Genomic DNA, 19,614 nt, shown 5'->3' on the forward strand with positions numbered 1-19,614 from the left:
GAATGAGGATTTACTGTATCCCTCAACCAATCTGACATCTTTCCATAAATTCCTTCCAACTCGGCTCTGAGAAACTTTCAAATTCCTCTTTAAGGCTTAATATACTATTATCACTCTCTGGCTGCAGAGCTTCTCCTCTGCTGCAGGGGCCGTGTGTCCAGATGCTTACCAAGGCTGCATTTCTGCTCCCACATCAAAGACTTAAGTTAGTCTACTGGGCAGGCTGGTTCAAACTAAAGAGCTTAAAGTAACAATGTCAGATCACTGCACGAACCATTTTTATGATGTTGGGGGTAAAAATCAAAACACAAGACAAAGTAGAGCACTTAGCGCTGCTTAATAATGCATCCCACCCAAAATGCTTACATACTTTTCGTAACTCTAACGGAGAGGGGGTAAAGTGGAGGTTGACTGAGGTACTGGAAGCAGATCTGAACTCACGTTAATTCTGCATAAATACTAAAAACGCAGCTCCTTCTCCTGTAACTCAGTGTTGTTTTTTTTTTTTTTTTTTGGTCTTAATCAGAGGCATAAAACTGGCTGTACTCAAAATAATTACTGCCTCCAACCAGTTATGTGGGTCAATATTGCCATCTGCATATTGTGCCAAACAGCTCCGACCAACTGCTGCCAAACACTCATTTGTGCACAATGAAAAAAGATTATGAAAAACAATGACTGGCATAGTTATGATCGGTGGCCAAACTCGGCCATTACGCCAGTTCACTCGAGAAAACATCGTTTAATATTTTATTTGTTATTTATCACTGAATTAATTTACTAATTTCTAGAACATTTAATATAATTCCTGCAGCATGACAAGGCTTTAATGACAATAAAGCCAGACCTCGTCAACTACCATAACACTGCATTAGAAAAAAATATATTTCTAAATGGAAATAACTTGGAAATATAGACAGTTACTAGATTTGCTGCTATTTAGTCGCTTAATTTAGGTTTTTAACCCAGAGTGCAGACTGGGGAAGGAAGTGTAAATGACCGCTAGATACACAAGGGCACTTGCATTGGCCAGATTTTAACATTTCGCAGCGTCGGATTTTAAATTAAAGCATTAATTCGTGTAGAAACGACTTATAAATATGAGGAGATCAAACAAAAGTAGGCGAGGATGATGATCACTTATATAAAACCAGTCACATAACCCATATGTGTGTATGTATTTTATGTAATAAAGACTGCAGTTCCTCAAACGGCCACTTGAGGGTGCCCCTAAAAGTGAGTCAATCTTCACAGACCTCCATGTTAAAATGTCCAACTTTGAAGCAGAAAACTAACAGCCTTGTGCACATTTAGAACCAACATCTTTGGGCTCTCTAGCTATTTGTCCCATTCAAGACTAAAAGCTATGAATAATTAAGGGCGCTAACACTTTAAGTGACAGGTGGGTGCTCTCATAGGTCGCAAGTCATCTGCCATTTGTGAATAAACCAGGAGTTAGCAAGTCACAAGACGCCACACTGAGCTTCATAACAACCCTTCAGGAGTTGTTGATGAACTCTAATCTATTTCTGTGTGAGCAAACCTAAAGTTCTGTTGTTCAATTGAACTAAAATGTCTCAAAATAACAGCATAGGAGAAGTAAACTGTCCCGTACCTGTCTCTGCTGCTGCAGGTGTCGGTCAGGTGATGTCAGAGGGAGGATGGGACCGGTGTTGGGGACGTCCCCCGGAGTTTGTGGTAAACACAGTCTGTCGTCTCGCTCCGACTCCCCTTCCGCCTGCTCCATTATCACTCCCAGCTCCGGGAAGCCCTCCAACTTCTCAAACTGGAACAGACGATGCAGCCACAAAAAAGCCGTGTATTAATTCAAGCGCTCATTCGGGTTTTGTGCACCAACACATTCTGGTCCAGGCACAGAAGGAGGCAGAGAGACGCGGAGGGATTGTTTTATCGGTCCATCACAGACACAACCTGTCACTTTCACATTCATATCTGTGGGCAGTTATGGCCATATGTATTTGGTTTGGGCTACTTTGGAACAACCCAATAATCCCATATCACCTGTTTTATGGAGCATAATAAATGGTACATCCTCACGCTGTGGCAGACCGGTACTGGTCCTACAGGAACCTCCAGGGACGTCAAAGAGATATTTGTAAAAGTCACGGATATTTGATAGTAAAAGTCTGCAAAGCTGGGAATTATAGAAAACATTCAGAGCAGTATGAGGCTCTTCGGAAACTCTAAGCACTGAACCATGACGTGCTTGAAATCTCCTTCATATGGTGGAGAGGCAGATATAGCGCTCGCTGTTCTCTGCTTTTAGTGTTTCGCTGCTTTGGAAGTCGCTGTTACATGTACAGGAGTGAAGGCTGGGCTTCTCTGCCGGTTAGAAAACTAGATAGACAGATAGGTACTTTATTTATCTCTTGGGAAATTCAGGGTAAATATAGCATATATATAAAGCCCTTCTAGGAAAACACTCTTAATTAGCATATATCTCTGCTTCAGTATAAACAAACCCACTCATTCACTGGTGTTTCCTTCTGGAGATTCACATTTTTAAAGGCGCTTATGAGAGTTTTTCTCTTCTCTGAGAATAACAAGCAACAACAGTTTAAGCTAGATCACTTCATTCTTTGGCTATTGTTTGGTTAACTACGCCTATATCCCATTTTTGTCTTGTTTATTATTCTCTTTTACAATTTCACCGTTTTGTGTAAATCTTAATGTCATTTCTTGTGAAGATTGTTCTCAGTGTACAGGACTGTTACATGCATGAAAGTTGTTCTTATACTTTATAATTGATACGATATGTTGGTAATTGCACTTATCACAATTAAAGACTGCAAGACTGGAACATGAAAAGCTTAAAAAGGTCAAGAACGAGTGTCAGACAAGTGTAGCCGTCCTTTCTTCTTTAGAGAGGCATCCTTTTATTTTCTGAATGTGAGAACTGTAAATCACTTTGAGGCTGTAGCGACGATTTAAAAATAAACTTGACAAAACACAATCTGCCAGGATTCAAGGTCAAGTCAAGGATGTGTGGCGCACGACGGCGCCTCACTGCTGCAACATCTGCATGCGGGATTCTGCACGTATGAAACCGATGAGTCAGAATGGAGTCCAGAGAAATTACATTCAACTGAAACTGCAGCTCGGAATTAAATGAAAAAAGGTGAAAGAAAAAAGTCCATGGGATATTAATACTGCTGTTCTGGCCATAGACTGTATAAAGATGGATGACGGAACAGCTCCTCTAAAGTGAAGCCAAAGCAGGTAGAGCTCCCCCTGGTGGCTGGCTGCAGTATAGGTCATAAGCTCCACCCCTTCCATGTTAGTGGGCGGGACTTGGGTCAAACTAAAACACTAAAATACACATCAAACTATTTTTCAAGGATGGTTTCTGACATTTTAGGTGGTTAATATAATGTTGATGCATGTAATTGTTTGGATAAGTTTTGTTTTAGTTAGTTATTTGATGCTATAGTAACTGGTGGAGGTAGAGCAGAGAGCAGTATTAATTAAACGCGAGTAAGTCTGGAGGAAGTTTGGTCAGGTCATCGATATCGCGGCTCCGCGTGGCTCCACTCTCGGACCGTACTGATCAAACTCTGGCTCCAAAGTCGTATCCCCGGGAAAATAGCATCAGTTTGTCCAATGCAAGGGAGTGGGGACGCATTGTTCATATTTATATACAGTCTATGGTTCTAACAACCTCAGAGATATAAGGAACAGGTTGGACAGTGAAGCACAGATGAGAGTAGAGTGGTTATAACTAAACAAAGAAACTGAGCTCATGAAGTCAAACTGGTCTGTGATTTATGGGGAAGTGCGCTGAGTGTTTATCACCTGAAGATATTAGAAACCCCAAACAAAACCAGCACACCTTGTATCTCGCAAATTACCCATTTAATCAGCCAGAGGCCTGAGAGGATGAGAAGAGAACGCGGAACATCGACCACTAAATCGACAACAACAAATGGAGTCGCTCAATCAGCCAGGAAACTAATTAACCGTCAGTCCTGCAGGTACCTGAATCGTCGTGGGATGTGCACACGACAAAATGGTCCATGATGAAAGGCGATCCCGGGATTAGTCACTTTTTGCTGCTACTTTCATCATTCGGTCGTTTATATTGATCGACTCAAACCACAACCTGACACGCTTCTGTTACAAAGTTCCACTTTTAAAGTATTCACCAGATTCCCTGTTCATTTAAAGTCAACATAGCCATTAATTCTCACTAATGACAAGACTACAGGGAAAAAGTAAAACGTCCACACAACAGCAGATGGCACAGAGGCAGCTGACTCATGAAAATAAAACACAACTAAACTACAACGTGCATCATCTTACTTCTTCTCCACTCTCGAATCTTCTTACTTTCATAATATTTGACTCGTGTTCCACAATGTACGGTCTCTTGACTCTGGTGCAGTGATGAGCAAAGAAAATTAAGACCACTCACAGATTGAGCAAAAAAACACAAGCATTTATAATCATGTGTACACCGATCAGCCACAACATTAAAACCACTGACGGGAGAAGTGAACAACATTGACCATCTTGTGACAATACAATGCTCTGCTGGGAAACTTTTGGACCTGGCATTCATTCATGTGGATGTTACTTAGACATGTAGGACCCACCTAGACCAGACCAGGTACCCCCAACCCCATAGCAATGACACTCCTTGATGGCAGTAACCATCCCCAGCAGGATGCAGCCTGACACGGGAACACACACAAAAACACTTTAGGAACAACTAAAAAAAAAAAAACATGAAGAACAGCACAAGGTGTTGACCTGGCCTCCAAATTCACTAGATCCCAAACTGATCAAGTATCTGTGGGATGATCCACAGAGGCCCCTCCCTTCAAAGACACCACAGGACACCCTCAGAAGGCCCATGTCCATTCTCTGATGAGTCACAACTGTTTTGGAGGCACAAGGGAGACCTACACAATATTAGGAAGGTGGTCATAATGTTATGCTGGATCGGTGTAAGCTTCATCAAAATAAAAACAAAAATCCGACGCCCCTCTGCACCAGGTGATCCTATGAACGCTGACATCCCTGCTGTATGTGCATAATGAACAAGAGATGGAGGAAACACATCCACTCTATAAAGCGGCGTAACTCACCTCTGGGTGCGCCGTCTCGTCCCCGGGGTCGTCCTTGCGTCCGAGCCTCCAGTGCGTGAGGATCCACCTGAGCTTCACGTAGAAGATGATGGTGTTGCGTCTGAAGAGGCGGACCTCCTGTTGCAGCATGGCTCTCTCCTGAGTCCAGGGCACGTCGTGACCCTGAAGGCCCTGCAGCTCCAGACCTTCACGCTGGGCCTCCAGACGCAAGCGCTCATCCTCCTGGTGCTGCAAAAATATAAACGATTAAGTACATTATCGTTCGCCAAAGCCAAACTTTAGGTGCTCCAGTTGCAAATATGTTTAGTTTAATACATGTAGAAGAATATTTGCAATTGAGAAGCAAGAACAATAATATTTGGGGCCATTTCAGCTTTCAAAAATGACTTAATCAACTAATTATAAATGCAACTGAATGAGTTTGTATTTAAATCACACACTCACACTCTTTCTTCTTCTACTCTATTTCTTTTAAACTGCTTTGTCGTACCTGAGGCAGAGAAACGACAGCTTCCCGTTCCTCCGTGGCCACCCTCATCCTTCGCTCGTGATCCAGACGGAACTGGATGTCAGAGGCAGGCGTGTCCCGGAGCTGAACCCGCAACAGCACAGAAACAAAAAACATCACCTAACCAGCCGCTTGGATTAAATGAACACATACTGATATTTCTATCTAATATGGTAAATCAAACAGGGATCCGTGGGTAAAATTTATTCTACTTGAAAAATACGAAATCAAGAAAAAACTTCAAGTGAAATTCACACAAGTAAAAAACCAATGACAGCTTCTCCCTCGAGACATGATTATAATTTAATGGCGGCCCTTTCAGGATGGACTACTTTACTGTATTTAGCATCATCAAAGGTTTATGATCAAACTTCAGATGCAGAAATGTTTAATTTAACTCGTCAGCTGCATTTATCTGAGTCACTAAAAAAGGGACTTTCTCAGAAAAGTGAGTAGAGGACTTTACTGAAGCTGCACGGCAAATTAAATCTTAATCTTCAACATCTGCGGTAAAATCTGACACACGACTACTACGACAAGAACTGAGGCTTGTGTTACTACATGTGGGGGGAATAAAATGCTCATAGGAGAATGAGATGCTCATGTTTATGGTGTCTGAAAGTGATGATTTTAGTCTTCGAGATGTTCCCGTCTTCCTAAAAACACCCAGAAGTGCAGGATCTGGGAATTTAGAGATTGCAGCAAGTTCATAATGCGCTTTCCTTTCCTTTCTTTACTCTACTCTACCCTCCAGCAGTAAGTTGAGCCGTTCAGAGTGTGCTGACCCTGGAGCGCCTCCCTGTCGACCCAATGTCAAATGCAAATCACACAGGCCGGCGGCGCGGAGCTAAACCCTGCCACGTCCAAGCTGCTTTCCTGTTCATTCATTTCCACCTAACAGATTTCATCGCTGCAGAAAGCGCAGGGACAGGAAAAAAAAAACTAAAAATCCACGCAAATGTGCTACGACTGCAACGATTATGTGCCACATCGCCGCTGCCAAGGGCTCGGCGTTACATAACAGCCGGCAGTTTCTCTATGAACACAAGCATGAGGCGGCGATTATGAATCACTGTCCTGCGATTACACAGCCGGTTTATTAAACCGCAGAGTCACTGAAGGATTTAAGGGATCTGAGATGATGTGTGCTGGGAGCCCTCGCCTCTTTGCCTGCCTCTCTGTGTGTGGAGTGTATTGTGAGCCTACATACATTCAATCTGCTGAGTGGAGTCGTGGAGGTATAGCTGGTGGCGATGAACCGGTGCCAGAGGGTATCAGCGTGTGCAGACTCAGCTCTGATACACTGAATGCGCAAATAAGCCTAACAGGTCACGTCGATATGTGCTTCAGCTGAACATGGCTGCTGCTTTAGAGGGCGACAAACTGTCCACCGTCAACAAAACTGGTGCACTGCATGAGTAAAGTGTTCATCTACTTGTCTTCTATCGGAGTAAATCAATCAGAAAATGTCCAGGAGCGCATGATAGAAATTTACAAAGCAAAAAAAAAAGAAAAAAAAGAAAGAAGGTTAAATCAAAGGAGATAAAGGTTTAAATAAACACCAGTAGCTGTGGGAGTGGAGATTAGTGTGAAAATAGAGTGAGCGAATGAAGTGAAGTTCATCAAAAAGTGACCGTGGCTGGAGTGTCACTAGACATGCTGGACTGAGCGGCCTTCTCATCAGAACAAATCAGACTCCTCGAGGCATCATTTTCTTACGTTTACACATTTTTCAAAAGCAAATCCTTCATATTTTTGTTTCATTTTATCCGTCTGTATATAACGCATCTCTTCTTATTTGACCTGTACTTGTAAATCTCATCACTCACTTCACTGCTGACAGTCGACTCCAAAAAACAACTCCAGAACGGGAACTCTTATGTTTAATCCAATCACTTTTTTATGCATTTTTATACATTGACTTGCCAGTTCATTAGGTACACTAGTGATATAACAGTCCTGTACCAAATCCTAGCGTCGGGAAGGTTATAGCATTCAGCATTTGTTCAAAATAGAAAGCTGTTGATTCAACATTTTGAAGGTTGTGGTTTTTAGTGCTGTTGAGTTGTATCGTCAGTGGGCTAAGCTAGATAACAGAAGCACTTTAGTGTTTTATTCAATACAGTTTAACAGCACCACACACTACGTCTTCCAAAATGATCTTGCAGTTGAATTATCGCCTTTTCTAAGATGCTTTGACATAAACTAAACATTAAAACAGTAATGAAGGAGGAGGATTTAGGGCAGGACTGTTATATTAGAATAGATTTGTTGCACTAGTGTACCTAATGAATTGGCACACGAGTCTTGTATGAGTTGGAATGAATCGATGACAGACGTATCAGTCAGATACAGTTTCTTTATCAGTACCAAAATTCAGTCCCTGACTTCAAGGGTCACACGGTGAAGTGCAAATCTAGATTTATGCTTCTGAAAGTCTATATCATAACCGACGTTAGCGTCTTATGCTATTGTGAGAATCTATACTTGTTCAGTAATTACGCCACTATAAGAGCAAGTCGTCGGCTAGTGAGCTGTGTTGAGTTGAACTGAGTTGGTCGAGCTAAGAGCTGTTAATAAATGTTTACTGCAATGACCTCAATGTGGAAAAGATGAAGAGATGTCTGAGTTGTCTGGCATTTGTCATCTCACATGGTTCTTATAATGTTGCCTGTTGGTCATTTTTTTCTGTTAAGTATTTATTTAAAACAGGAAGACGGCAGCTGTGATTGTCAGCTGCTCTCGGGGAAGAAGTAGTCCTGGAGTTTCCTTCGGATATGCAGCATTAATATAACTTTACATAACTTAAGACCCTGTTTCAAGCTGATAGTTGTACTGTACTAGCTGACCTATATAAACAATGACTGTTGCAGGTTTGTACTAACTTGAATTTAGCAATACAGCAAGGGGGTGTGCCCTCGACTGAGTCTTGCAGAGGTATGGCACTACTGCACTGACTATGGCACCACACGTACCCCTGGATTTTGGCTTCTCTTTGTCCAATGTGAGGACGGCGCCAGAGGTGAACAAGGAAATACATTTTGGACAGATGTGTACTTAGGTTTCAACGAAGCTGCACGTCAGGCTACGGTTTGCCTACATCTAGCTTAAAGACTCAAAGAAGCCACTTGTACCAGCATAATTCCTGAGTTGGAGTTGCATTTTGGAGCGACCCTGCAGAGCTGCATTCGACTGCTGCTCACCCTGAGAGATATTTTGGTTTGAATCAGAGCAAGTGTGTCCAGGTCAAAAACAAAAGTCCAGATTTACGCTCTAAACTTGGCAGAAGGCCCATACTCATGGTGGAAGGGAGATGGAGGAGGGAGGAGGCACTGACCTCTGCTCTTAAAGCCAGGGGCCTGTGGTACCTAGTGAGTCCCGTGGCTCCCCTGCTCTGGGCCTGGCCCCCACCCTGGCTCTGGCTCTGGGGCTCCACGCCTCGCTCCTGTCCTAGACGCCACTCCAGCTCATCCCTCTGACCGGACTGTGAGTGAAGTGGGGCGGGGGGAGGGAAGGGAAGGGAGGGAAAGGAGGGGTGAGGGGAGGTAGTGTGGACGGTGGGTGTAGGGGGATTAGGAGGATGGGTGACAGGTGCAGGATACAGGGGTGCAGGTGGCGGTGGTGATGGTGGTATTGAGTGGATCGTGGACAAAAAAAGACAGAAGACAACAAACGTGGGGTTGAGGGGGACGAGGAAAGAAAGCGGGCGAGGGCGGGGGGACAAAAATAAAACAGAAAATGGGTGAAGAATATAAGCAGAGGAGGGGAAATTAACTAACAAGACTACACGGTGTGGAGAAGAACAAACGGACTAGAGTACGAAGAAAAGCGCAAAGAGAAAGACCAACTTAAAGATGACGGCGTATGAGAGAGATGAGAAGAGAACGAGAATGAGGATGAACAAAATCATGGGCTGAAACATCTGGCGGGAACACAAAGAGGAACAAAGAGAGGGAACCGGGGGGGAGGAAAAGAATGCAAAACACTTGTTATGAAGCGCATGCAATGAGGGATAACATGAGTCCAAACCAACAGCTGAGAGATACCACGGCAAACTGCAGAGCGAGAGCTAGCTAGCACGCTAAAGGTTTCCACAACACATGCCCGTGCACAGCTGCGTGTGTGTTGTTCAAGCAGAAGGAAAGTTGCATCTCGAGTCTGAGCGATGCACATTGTTTTCAGACAATACAGCATTTAAAATACAGTGGAGGCATTTAAGGTATAGCAACATGCTAGCTGCTCGTTTGTTGGTGGAAGCACATATTATTTCTGTAAATGAGACCTGTTCATAGTTATCAGTTGTCATGTTAAAGATGTATAAAACCGAGATATCCTCCTTTTTTTGCAATTATGACTTGATTAACATGTACATGCGAAACTTTTAACTCAGAGTGGGCTTTAATTACAAATTTTACCTTGTAATCTGAGGGTTTAAAGGGGAACTACTGTTTTTTACAACTTGGACCTTATTGCTGGCATGAAATACGATCGTTTACTCACCCATATAACTTTGGTGTAATTTGTAGTCGTTCGGGAGATATTTAGATCTGCGCATATCCATATAGTGGGAGTAACTGGGGCACCGAAACGCATCATCTCAGAACGCGTGTGCACCAGTGACGGTCGGCTTGTTTACCTGTAATTTGCTACTGCTAGTTTTTTGCAACACTGAACATTGATGGCTGAATATTTTTCTGATTCTGAGGTTGTGGACGAACCATAGCAGCCGACTGTCGCCGGTGCACGCTGTACTCAGAGATGACATCATCCAGGTCAGAAGACATCATCCGCGGTCTGTAGGTCAATCTACAGACCCCGGATGATGATAACAGGTAACTCCAGACTCAACAGGGAATAGCACTAGTGTACAATGCCAAAATATTGGTGAAATGAACAAGTTTCACGGCAGATAATGCGTTATTTAGAGGCTGTGTTTCGGTGCCCCATTCACTCCCACTATATGGATATACACAGATCTAAATATCTCCCGAATGACTACGAATTACACAATAGTTATATGGGTGAGTAAACGATCGTATTTTATGCCAGAAATAAGGTCCAGGTTGTAAAAAACAGTAGTTCAACTTTAAGGCTCAAAACATCACGTTTTTCAATATTGTTAACCACTATTGTGCATTTATGACATGAAACGCTCTCAGTTGGCAAAAATCCACATCTGTTTCCCTCTCAAGATGTCATTATTTCTAAAACCTATAATCACTTAGTTTGATAACAATACAAATTTGGAACTACGACCAATATTCTGTGATTTTCTTTGCGATAATTACGAGATGCAAAGTCCTACCTGTGACAAAGCATCTACAGATCAATATAAAAAGTTGCGTGACGGGAAAATGCATAATATATTGTTGATTATAAAATGTTGGGTCATCGTTAAAAAGCTTCACCACCAGGTTTTTTTCAATCTAATCATGAAATAGGAAAAAAGTTTTACGTGTAAATTTCAAATTTACACAAATCTTGCCATTACAAGATCCAGAGCTTGTAATTTAGATGAATCAAATATGCAAAGTCATACGGTAATTATGAGATGTGAAAGTAACAATCACAACTACAATTTATGCATTTTTGTTTATGTGATAATTCCTAGAATAAGAAATAAAGGAAACTATGAGATAACCCTGCTTTTTGTGGCTGCGGCAATCATTTTCACTCTGCTTTCTCTTCATTTCTTTATTGTTTTGAACGAGTTATTAGTGCAGAGGACAGCTTTGACTAACCCACCCAGCTTCACCCGGACTAACCAGAGAGTCCTACAGGCAGAAAAGGAGCAAAGTCAGAGTGATCACGGAGGCGGCTTCAATCTAATATCTTTTGCAAAGCAGACTGGGTTCTCCAAGTGAGAAATGTTTGAAGAGCTGTCTTGTTTTATTTTCCCTCTGATTAGAAAAGACATTCAAGATGTCTGCCTGATCATGCAGCACAGAGATAATGAACCGGCTCTGGAAGAGTACACAGTGTGTTGGCATGTTGACTTACACTAAGCTGCAATAAAACAAGGACAGAGAGCAGGATGCCAGCCAGCGAGGTTCTTCCACAGCGCCATGCAATTCATTTTTTTTTTTTTTTTATCTGAGCACAGGTTATTTTAGTCAGTGTGCTGTTTTTTTATGGTTCGTCTCCTTGGCAACACCATGGAGTAACCAGGCCCACGTGGGCCTGTGTGAGTGTGTGAGATATTATGTTGTGCAAACATAAAGCTACACCATTTATGTGTCGTAATGAGTCACACATACGGTAGCGTGGTGTAGCGGCGCTGCAAAGAGAGAAATACTTACTACACTGCACCATGCAACATAATGGAAGAAGCTGCTGGAATTCCTCCAGTACTTGCTCCATTCACACCAAGCATATTTTCAAGCACCCTCTCAAGCCAGGCACCCCGCCCATCATCGGCCCTTGGCTGACTGGAAGCAGCTGCAGACAGTGAGTGCAGGGAGAGGGAGGCAGGCAGGCAGGCAGGCAGGCGGGGCTGCTGGCTATGAGGATGTGCATGGAGATGCAGATGTGGCAGCAGCAGCAGCAGCGGCAGGAAGCGATGGTGGTGGCAGTGGATCTGGGGAGGGGTGGTGTTTGGTGCCAGTGTGGTAGAGCTGTTATAGTGGAGCGTGTGGTGGGGTGGAGGGGAGGGGGAGATCTGATACTGCATGTCACCCTATGCTGGCACTGGAGATCTGGTCTGTGAAGGCTCTCAACACCCGTCTCTTTTTGAGGCCTTTTGAGGTTCAGATCTTTTCAAGTTTCATGATGGACAAGACTGAGCTCGATTCGTAGCGTCGCTAACCCCTGTGCTAACACTTCTCAAGTTGAAAATCCAAAAAGGCCCCAGGACAGAAGAGTCTATCCTCCCTGAGATCGACTACGATTTATCAGGCATACCGTCCCACTGCCTCCAGCTGTCGTTTGACCCCTACTGTAGGAAATGCATTTAGCTCATTTTAGCTTTTTGCACTAATTTAATGAAGCACCTCTGTAACTGACTATTAGAAAGCATCAAAACTGATGAAGCAGAATCCGAGATACAGTCTTCAGTGCCTTTTTAATTAGATATTTCTGCATGCTATGCTGACGGCTGGCGACCTCAAGCACCGATTAGAAGCAGAGGCGGTGACACTCCTCGAGGTCTGCAAACGAGTGCACCTCTAAAAGCAGATTGCTGCAGAGAACAAGGGCCGTTTGTGGATTTTCATTTCTTAGAGTGGAGTTGCCCAACAGGGAGTAATGATGACAGCGACACACACCTCCCTCGGTGTATACCGTATATTGGCAGACTTGAAAGAAAATCCGAACCCATCCTTGAAGCCATGTTTGCCTACGACTTAATGAGATTCCCATCGACGGGCACAGCTGTGCGGTGAGTGCTCTGCTGAAGATGTACGTTTGCTGCCACTGTCTTTAATTAAAGCAGATTTTTTTTTTTTCTTCTTTTCTGCTGACTACGTCTACCATTTAGTTTATTTTGGCCTTAAATGGTTTCCTAATGATTGCACACTTAGGGGCATTTAATTTGAACTTAAATGAAGTCTCACATTTACAAATACACCACTGGGTTTTACTCACAGGCATCTAGATTTCTGGATTCTACCTCTATGTAATATAACTCTGCAGACAGTTTCACGAATCATGATATTTACTTATTGGTAGTTAATGTTCTTAGGCAACATTTGATTTTACGCTTTGTAATTCATTCTAAAAGGTTAGATTTTTCCCCTTTGCTGCTAAATGGTCTTCACCCTTATTGATATTTTTCTTTTTACAAAAAAACTAAAGAAAATCAGCCACAGAAAGAAAAATGTACCAAAAGAAAAGGTCACAGGAAGTCGAACCTCAGAACTTACCTGGAAGTCTGTAGCCAGGTCTCTTCCAAAGGTCCCAATGGGTGAGTCGCGGGACATGGAGGTGACCGTGGACAGGAAGCTGCTGGACTCTGTGAGGTTTGGCATGGGCGACAGATCGTCTGTCCTTTCTCTCAGCCCCTCCCCTATGTGCTCCAGCTTCTCCACGAAGATGTGCAGCTCAGTGCGGAAAGCCTTCATGCGAGTGTTGATGGTGTCCAGGACTTGAGTGTCTGGTTTGGATCCAGACGCCGCCGCCCCGCCTTCGAGGCTCTCCCCCGTCGTCACCAGCAGCCTGCCCTCAAAGATCAGGCTGTCGGTGTCCGTGATCAGGCGGTCCACCGTCTTCCCGAGCCTCTCTGCCTCTCGCTTCACGTTAGAGAACGACTCCCGCTCCTCTCTCCTGCGATTGGCCAGTTCAGTGGCGCTGAGCTCGCTGCCGTCTGAGGGCTTGATGCTCCCGAACCCTGAGGTGGTTGCTGTTTTCTCAAACAGGTCTTCGGAGTCGCTCTCACCTCCGATAGGGCCTTCCCTCTTGGGCTGGAGGAGAAGGAGTCGCCCTGCCTCCTCTTCTTCAGCTGCTTCTCGGCGGCCTGCATCGCTCTCTGCGTCGCTGTCTCGAGGGCTGCCGGTGCGGAGGCCCAGGTGAGCGGCCAGGTCGCAGCGCTGGACGTTGGACATGAGGACGCGGTTCTCGTACTGCAGCTTCATCACTTTTCCACTTAGTTCGTTGATCTGCATCCTGGCTGATTTGAGCTCCTCCATCATCATGGAGCCGTTACCAGCCCCCCCATTGCCAGGTTTAAACAACACCCCCTCACTGCCTTCCTCACCGACAGGTACGGGGCTGGTGCTCGGGCCAAACTTGAAGCGATTGAGTTCAGATGTCAGCTGCCTGTTGTGATCCTCAATCTCTGAGATGGAACGCCGCAACAACTCAGCCTCCTCTTCGACAAACTGGAGATGGCGACGTAGCTCACTGGCCGAGTCCAGGGCGTCACCGCCGTACGGCGACGAGGGCATGCTGGAGAAAGGCTCCCGGCCGAAGCAGTCTCGTTCGTACTGGCAGCGGATATCTTCATTTTCAGCCCGTAAGCTGCGGTTCTCCACTTCCAGCTCCACAATCTTCCTACCCAGGATGTTGGCCTCCTCCTCCACCAGCTTGAGGCGTAATCGCAGCTCGGCCTCCCTGGTGGTGTGAGGGCCGCCGCCGGAGCACTCGGCGAGAGGAAGGGGGCTGTCCACGTCCCCGTAAACTGATTTGTACTTCTGCAGCTCCTGCTCCAGTTCATCCTTCTCCCGGCCCAGCTTGGCCATCTTTTTCCTCATCAGACCGGACTCCTCCTTGGCAAACTGGAGCTGGCACCTGAGGTCTGCGCTGTCCTCCTAGTGGGGTGATAACAAATTAAATAAAAATTTCCAAAGATTCCGACGAGAAGCCAAAATCCCAGCAAACTTTCGCTGTCCCTGCTTGTCTGTGACTCTCTTAAAAAGGTAAAAGTATTTTCCTTAAACAGCCGAGCTCTGCGGTTTTTAAGCAAACATCCTTCAAAAAGCAGGGGGACAGTGTTAATGGGTTCCATTAAAAGCAAATTATAGTAGCCTGTGTCCGCTGCAATGAATAAAACTTGAGTAGTTTTAATAGTTTTAAGGCTGTAAAGCAAATATGATTAATAACTTAATATAGAATCATTTTACAAAGGCAAAAATACACAAAATACTTTCCTCTATAATGTATTTTTTGTCTAATTAGTAGCGTAATTAAGCAAAATCCATCTTTCTTCTTAATTTGTTGCCAAATAAAATATTAAATATCCCCAGACTTGTCCTCTGAAGTTTTTAACATAATTTTCTATGAAAGTAAATTAAAAAAAATAAATAAACAATATTTATGTATTAATTTTGATATAACAATTATTTATACATTTTTTATAATTATTTCAACATAACAATATATATATTTTTTTTACCTGACTCGTGGACTTCTTGTCTTTAAATGCTTCCCTGCTTCCTCGTCGCCTCAGAGCAGTCTGTGAAAAATAAAGAAGCAAAGAATGAGGATGTAAAATGTCACCAAAAACAAACTTCAGGAGAAAAATGAACAGAATCACGGACGGAAGCAATAAAAGCGTGTTAGTATAAGAGCTATCGATAATTCCGTATATCCCAATCATGCTTATAGACAGTGTTAGTAACGATGGCGACTCATGACACCAACGCAGAGGAACCAACTCCCATGAGCGTTAATCTGCGTCTTACATAACATGATCAGGTCAACTAAGTCTAAGCTAAGTCTAATAAGGAAGTATTTACTCTAATTCAGATCGTAGATGGCATAATTACTGTCAGATTCATGCACATCGTTGTGGTAATAGGCCCTGACAGAGACAAACATCTGGTTACCACGGCAGCCTCACTGTGACTGGACGGCGGGGACACAACAGTACATGTGATTTACGGTTCTGCAACGTTTATCCGTTTATGAGACGTGAACACAGCTCCTCGTTCAGCTCAGAAAATGTAAGAATACGGGAGTGTGCTCTGTCAGGTCTTTTTATTAGTGGGATGCACCGGAGCTCAGTGTGACGGACGTCTTATCCCGGCTCAGAGTCAGTGACACATGGAGCTTCCGCAAACCCTCCGAGGGGAAAGCATCTGCCCCGACCACTGGGGAAATCTGTCCTGAGCTAATAGTGCAGGCGGCGTCGCACGCAAAAGCCTGGATAAGACGATGCCTTCTGCACGCCAGCTTAGTCTCAGCAACTAATAATAATAATCACTCCTTTTTATCAACTCTTGCACCGGCCACAGCTCCATGAGACGAGAGAGACGGGGGCTGAGAGGAAGGAAGGAAGGAAGGGAGAGAGGAAAAGAGGAGTTATAGAGAGAGGGAGGGAGTGAGGAAGAAACCCCCCTCTATAAATGCAGAGCTTTTTCCAGGAACAGGCTGCTGCCCTGGCAGAGTTATTTAAAGGTTTTGATGATCAGTAAAGCTACAGCCAGGCTCCTTTCTAGGAAGCAAAATGTGATATTAATATTTCTGATCTCAGAGTCACAATCCAGTTTCAGGATACTCTTACTTAGTGAAGAATCAAGTAATTATTTTAGTCTCAGTTAAAAGATTATTTCTGCTATCAATTTTTAATTGTTTGCTAACAACCATTTCCTGGGTCCTCTTGTTAGAAATTTCACTCTGGTCTTACATGACTGGTTTTCACACAACGAATCTGGCAAAGCCGTGCAACGAGAATAGCTCCCGTGCGAGGGAGATCCAAAACATGACAGGAGCTAAAACCCTGAGAGCACCGTCAGGCCTGATTGGATTTAAAAAGTACAGCACGAAGACAGAGAATAGCAGAGGAACAGCAAAGCTACATGCAAGGTGTTAAACTAGACATAAAATATTATGTGGAAATACCACAAACCTCTGGAACCAATGACATAAATGTTATAAAAATCTCTTTCATAACGAAGTAGAATTCTTTATAAGCTGGAATATCTTGAAATAAATCGATACTGAATCAAATCGATTCACGAAATCAGTAGCGATACTAAGCCCTTGAGTATCAGTCGGTGCATCGCAGTGTTTTATGGCAGATCCTGAGGAAAGGCTAAAAATGATTGAAAAAGTCTAAAACTGATAATGATAATAACCCACCACAGCAGCACAACCACTATGCATGAGCATCTCAACAGAGAAAATCCATCCACTACAGTCCACCCACTGTCTCTGCATTACAACCATGCCTTAAGTTCATTCATCTTCTGTAACCGCTTTTTCTTGTGACAGGACGCAGGGTCTGCTGGAGCCTATCCCAGCTGTCATCGGGCGAGAGGCGGGGGTACACCCTGGACAGGTCTCCAGTCTATCACAGGGCTAACACAGAGAGACAGACAACCATTCACACTCACATGCACACCTACGGCCAATTTAGAATCACCAGTTAACCTAATTAACCTCTTTGGATGGTGGGAGGAAGCTGGAGCACCCGGAGAGAACCCACACAGACACAGCGAGACCATGCAAACTCCACACAGAAAGGCCCCAGTCGGCCCATGGATTCAAACCCGGGCACTGTGAGGCATCAGTGCTAACCACCACAACACTGTGCCGCCCCATGCCTTAAGATTTGCAAGTTAAATGTTTTGAAAGTCTGACGTAAACTAATCACTGTCAGTATTATATCATATCACACTTTACGCTCTTTACACCGAATCTCAATCACATTGTTTCAGATTTGTTGCTGTTCTCCAGGTGTATCCGTTTGTTTTAAGGTCTGAAACTTGCTCCTGAAAACTGCTGTTTGCATATGTATGCAAAGGGTGAACTTTATTTTGAAGCACGTATATTTCCACTCATACTGAGCTGTCCTTTCAGAGCCAACTTTACAACGATCTGTTCTCAGAGAATTGAGCAGAAGAGGCTAATGGGCCTCTCCTTAACAAAAAGCAGGCTTGTGCACAGTTTGCAGATAAATCTTTTACCTTTGCATGCATATTTTGGACATTTTTATGTGTGTGCATGAATTGTTTGTGTCATCCAGGTCATGGTATATCCAAAAAAAAGTGAAACAAAGGAAACTGGACTTGTAGAGTTGCTTGAAGACGTTTCATTCAAGTATTTTCTTCAGTTCTTAAAGACTGGCGTGTAGTGTAGTTGGGGTTTAAATAGATAAAAGTATCTGGTTGTTACCAAACTCTAGTCATGCAGATTTCATAGATGTTCCTATTTAAACCTCAGCTCCCCACCAGTCTTTAAGAACTGAAGAAGCTACTTGGATTAAAAGTCTTCAAGGATCTCTATCAGTCAGCTCAGCTTGTTTTTTTTTAGTGTGTGTGTTTTCTTCTTCCTTCCCTCTAACATCCACTTGAGTGTTTAATAAATCATTTGAAACTGATTTAATTATATTTCTCCCAGAAGAAAACCTACGCTGATTCAAACCTCAGAATATTATTTGTAGGTTTTTCAGCCGCTCCTCTTTCACCGCCCTCCTCTTTTTCACTCTCAGTTTTTAAACTCGGCATCCAGCAAGCTCTTCCCTGCACACGGCGTCCTAAATAGACCGGCAGGGCAGTGTGAATCATTCATGGCTAGACGGATGGAAAGTGTGAGGGTGAACCCGCGTTGCCCAGAGCGTGAGGGGACCTTGACTCAGTCGCTGGCTCTGAGACAGGAAGCCGGCGCCCGCTTGGAGACGGAAGCAACAGATACAGTACAGAAATCGACGGTGAAGTGAACACCGTGCGCTGAGCTGACACATATTTAACCATAAAGTTCCTGTTGATGTTGTAGCTTTGCAAACATCATCACCCTAACCCTGTGTGGCGAGAACATCACTACAAAGCTCTCCTGTAAGCGCTCATCCTTTCCAAGCTGTTCCTCTCATCCTTTCATCAACATGTTTGGCCTCGTGTTGCCTTCACAGTCTCGTTTTTGATGTTTTAATTCAAAAAGAACAATCCTGATTGCAGACATGATCATAACAAATAAAGATTCCTTCGTCTAGGATCAACCACACGATGTGTTTGACATAAAACTGTTTTTTCCTTCACACAGACTCGTTTATCCCTAAATTTAAGCCGTCGTGTTCAGTTTTCTAGAATAGTTTCAAGTTAAAATGACTCAGACTGCTCATTTTTTTCTAACCGTAACAGCCTCAGGAATCCTCTCCAAAGCTCAAGTTATTTATTTATCAGTTACATCTGAAGTGCGCATCCAACCCCCCCAATTCCCTAACCCCACCAGCCCCTCCCTCCCTCCAGGTCTGGCCTTTATGTCTGTGTCAGTATCTCCAGCACCAGTCGTGGTTTAATTCCCGACCCTGGTGACAGAGCTAATCTCTCTGGGGAGACGGCGGATTAACAGCGTCTTGTGTAAAGCTCCTCAGACTGCCATCAGCAGGGATCCCTGTTTATTGTGGGGATGTTGTCAGTACGAGAGAAACAACGGCGTGATCAGAGAGAGAAGGAAGGAACTGAATGTCTGAGTAGTTCACCTGCAAATGCAACCGTATAAACTCCCCTTTAATTACTGGTCATCTTTCATTTATTGCTGCCTGTTTGATATTCTACAAATGCCAGATTTGTGTTTTACATACAGGCTCACACAAAGAGACTATTTACTAGAGTAGGTTCATTCATG

At 43.8% G+C, this 19,614-nt stretch overlaps 1 protein-coding gene across 1 annotated transcript in view; it reads right to left on the bottom strand.

Moving 5' to 3' along the window:
• mtcl1 (microtubule crosslinking factor 1) overlaps positions 1-19,614 on the bottom strand; it is a 75,984-nt gene that overhangs the window by 24,561 nt on the left and 31,809 nt on the right. Inside the window, exons 4-8 of the mRNA XM_084547452.1 lie at positions 15,443-15,502; positions 13,476-14,858; positions 5,599-5,700; positions 5,109-5,336; positions 1,616-1,786 (exon numbers count right to left, since the gene is read on the bottom strand). Of these exons, the coding sequence (XP_084403578.1) occupies positions 1,616-1,786; positions 5,109-5,336; positions 5,599-5,700; positions 13,476-14,858; positions 15,443-15,502 (1,944 nt within the window). The remainder of the gene's footprint in view (positions 1-1,615; positions 1,787-5,108; positions 5,337-5,598; positions 5,701-13,475; positions 14,859-15,442; positions 15,503-19,614) is intronic.

The sequence above is a fragment of the Chelon labrosus genome, assembly GCF_963514085.1.
Source record: "Chelon labrosus genome assembly, chromosome: 6".
Classification (NCBI taxonomy): domain Eukaryota; kingdom Metazoa; phylum Chordata; class Actinopteri; order Mugiliformes; family Mugilidae; genus Chelon; species Chelon labrosus.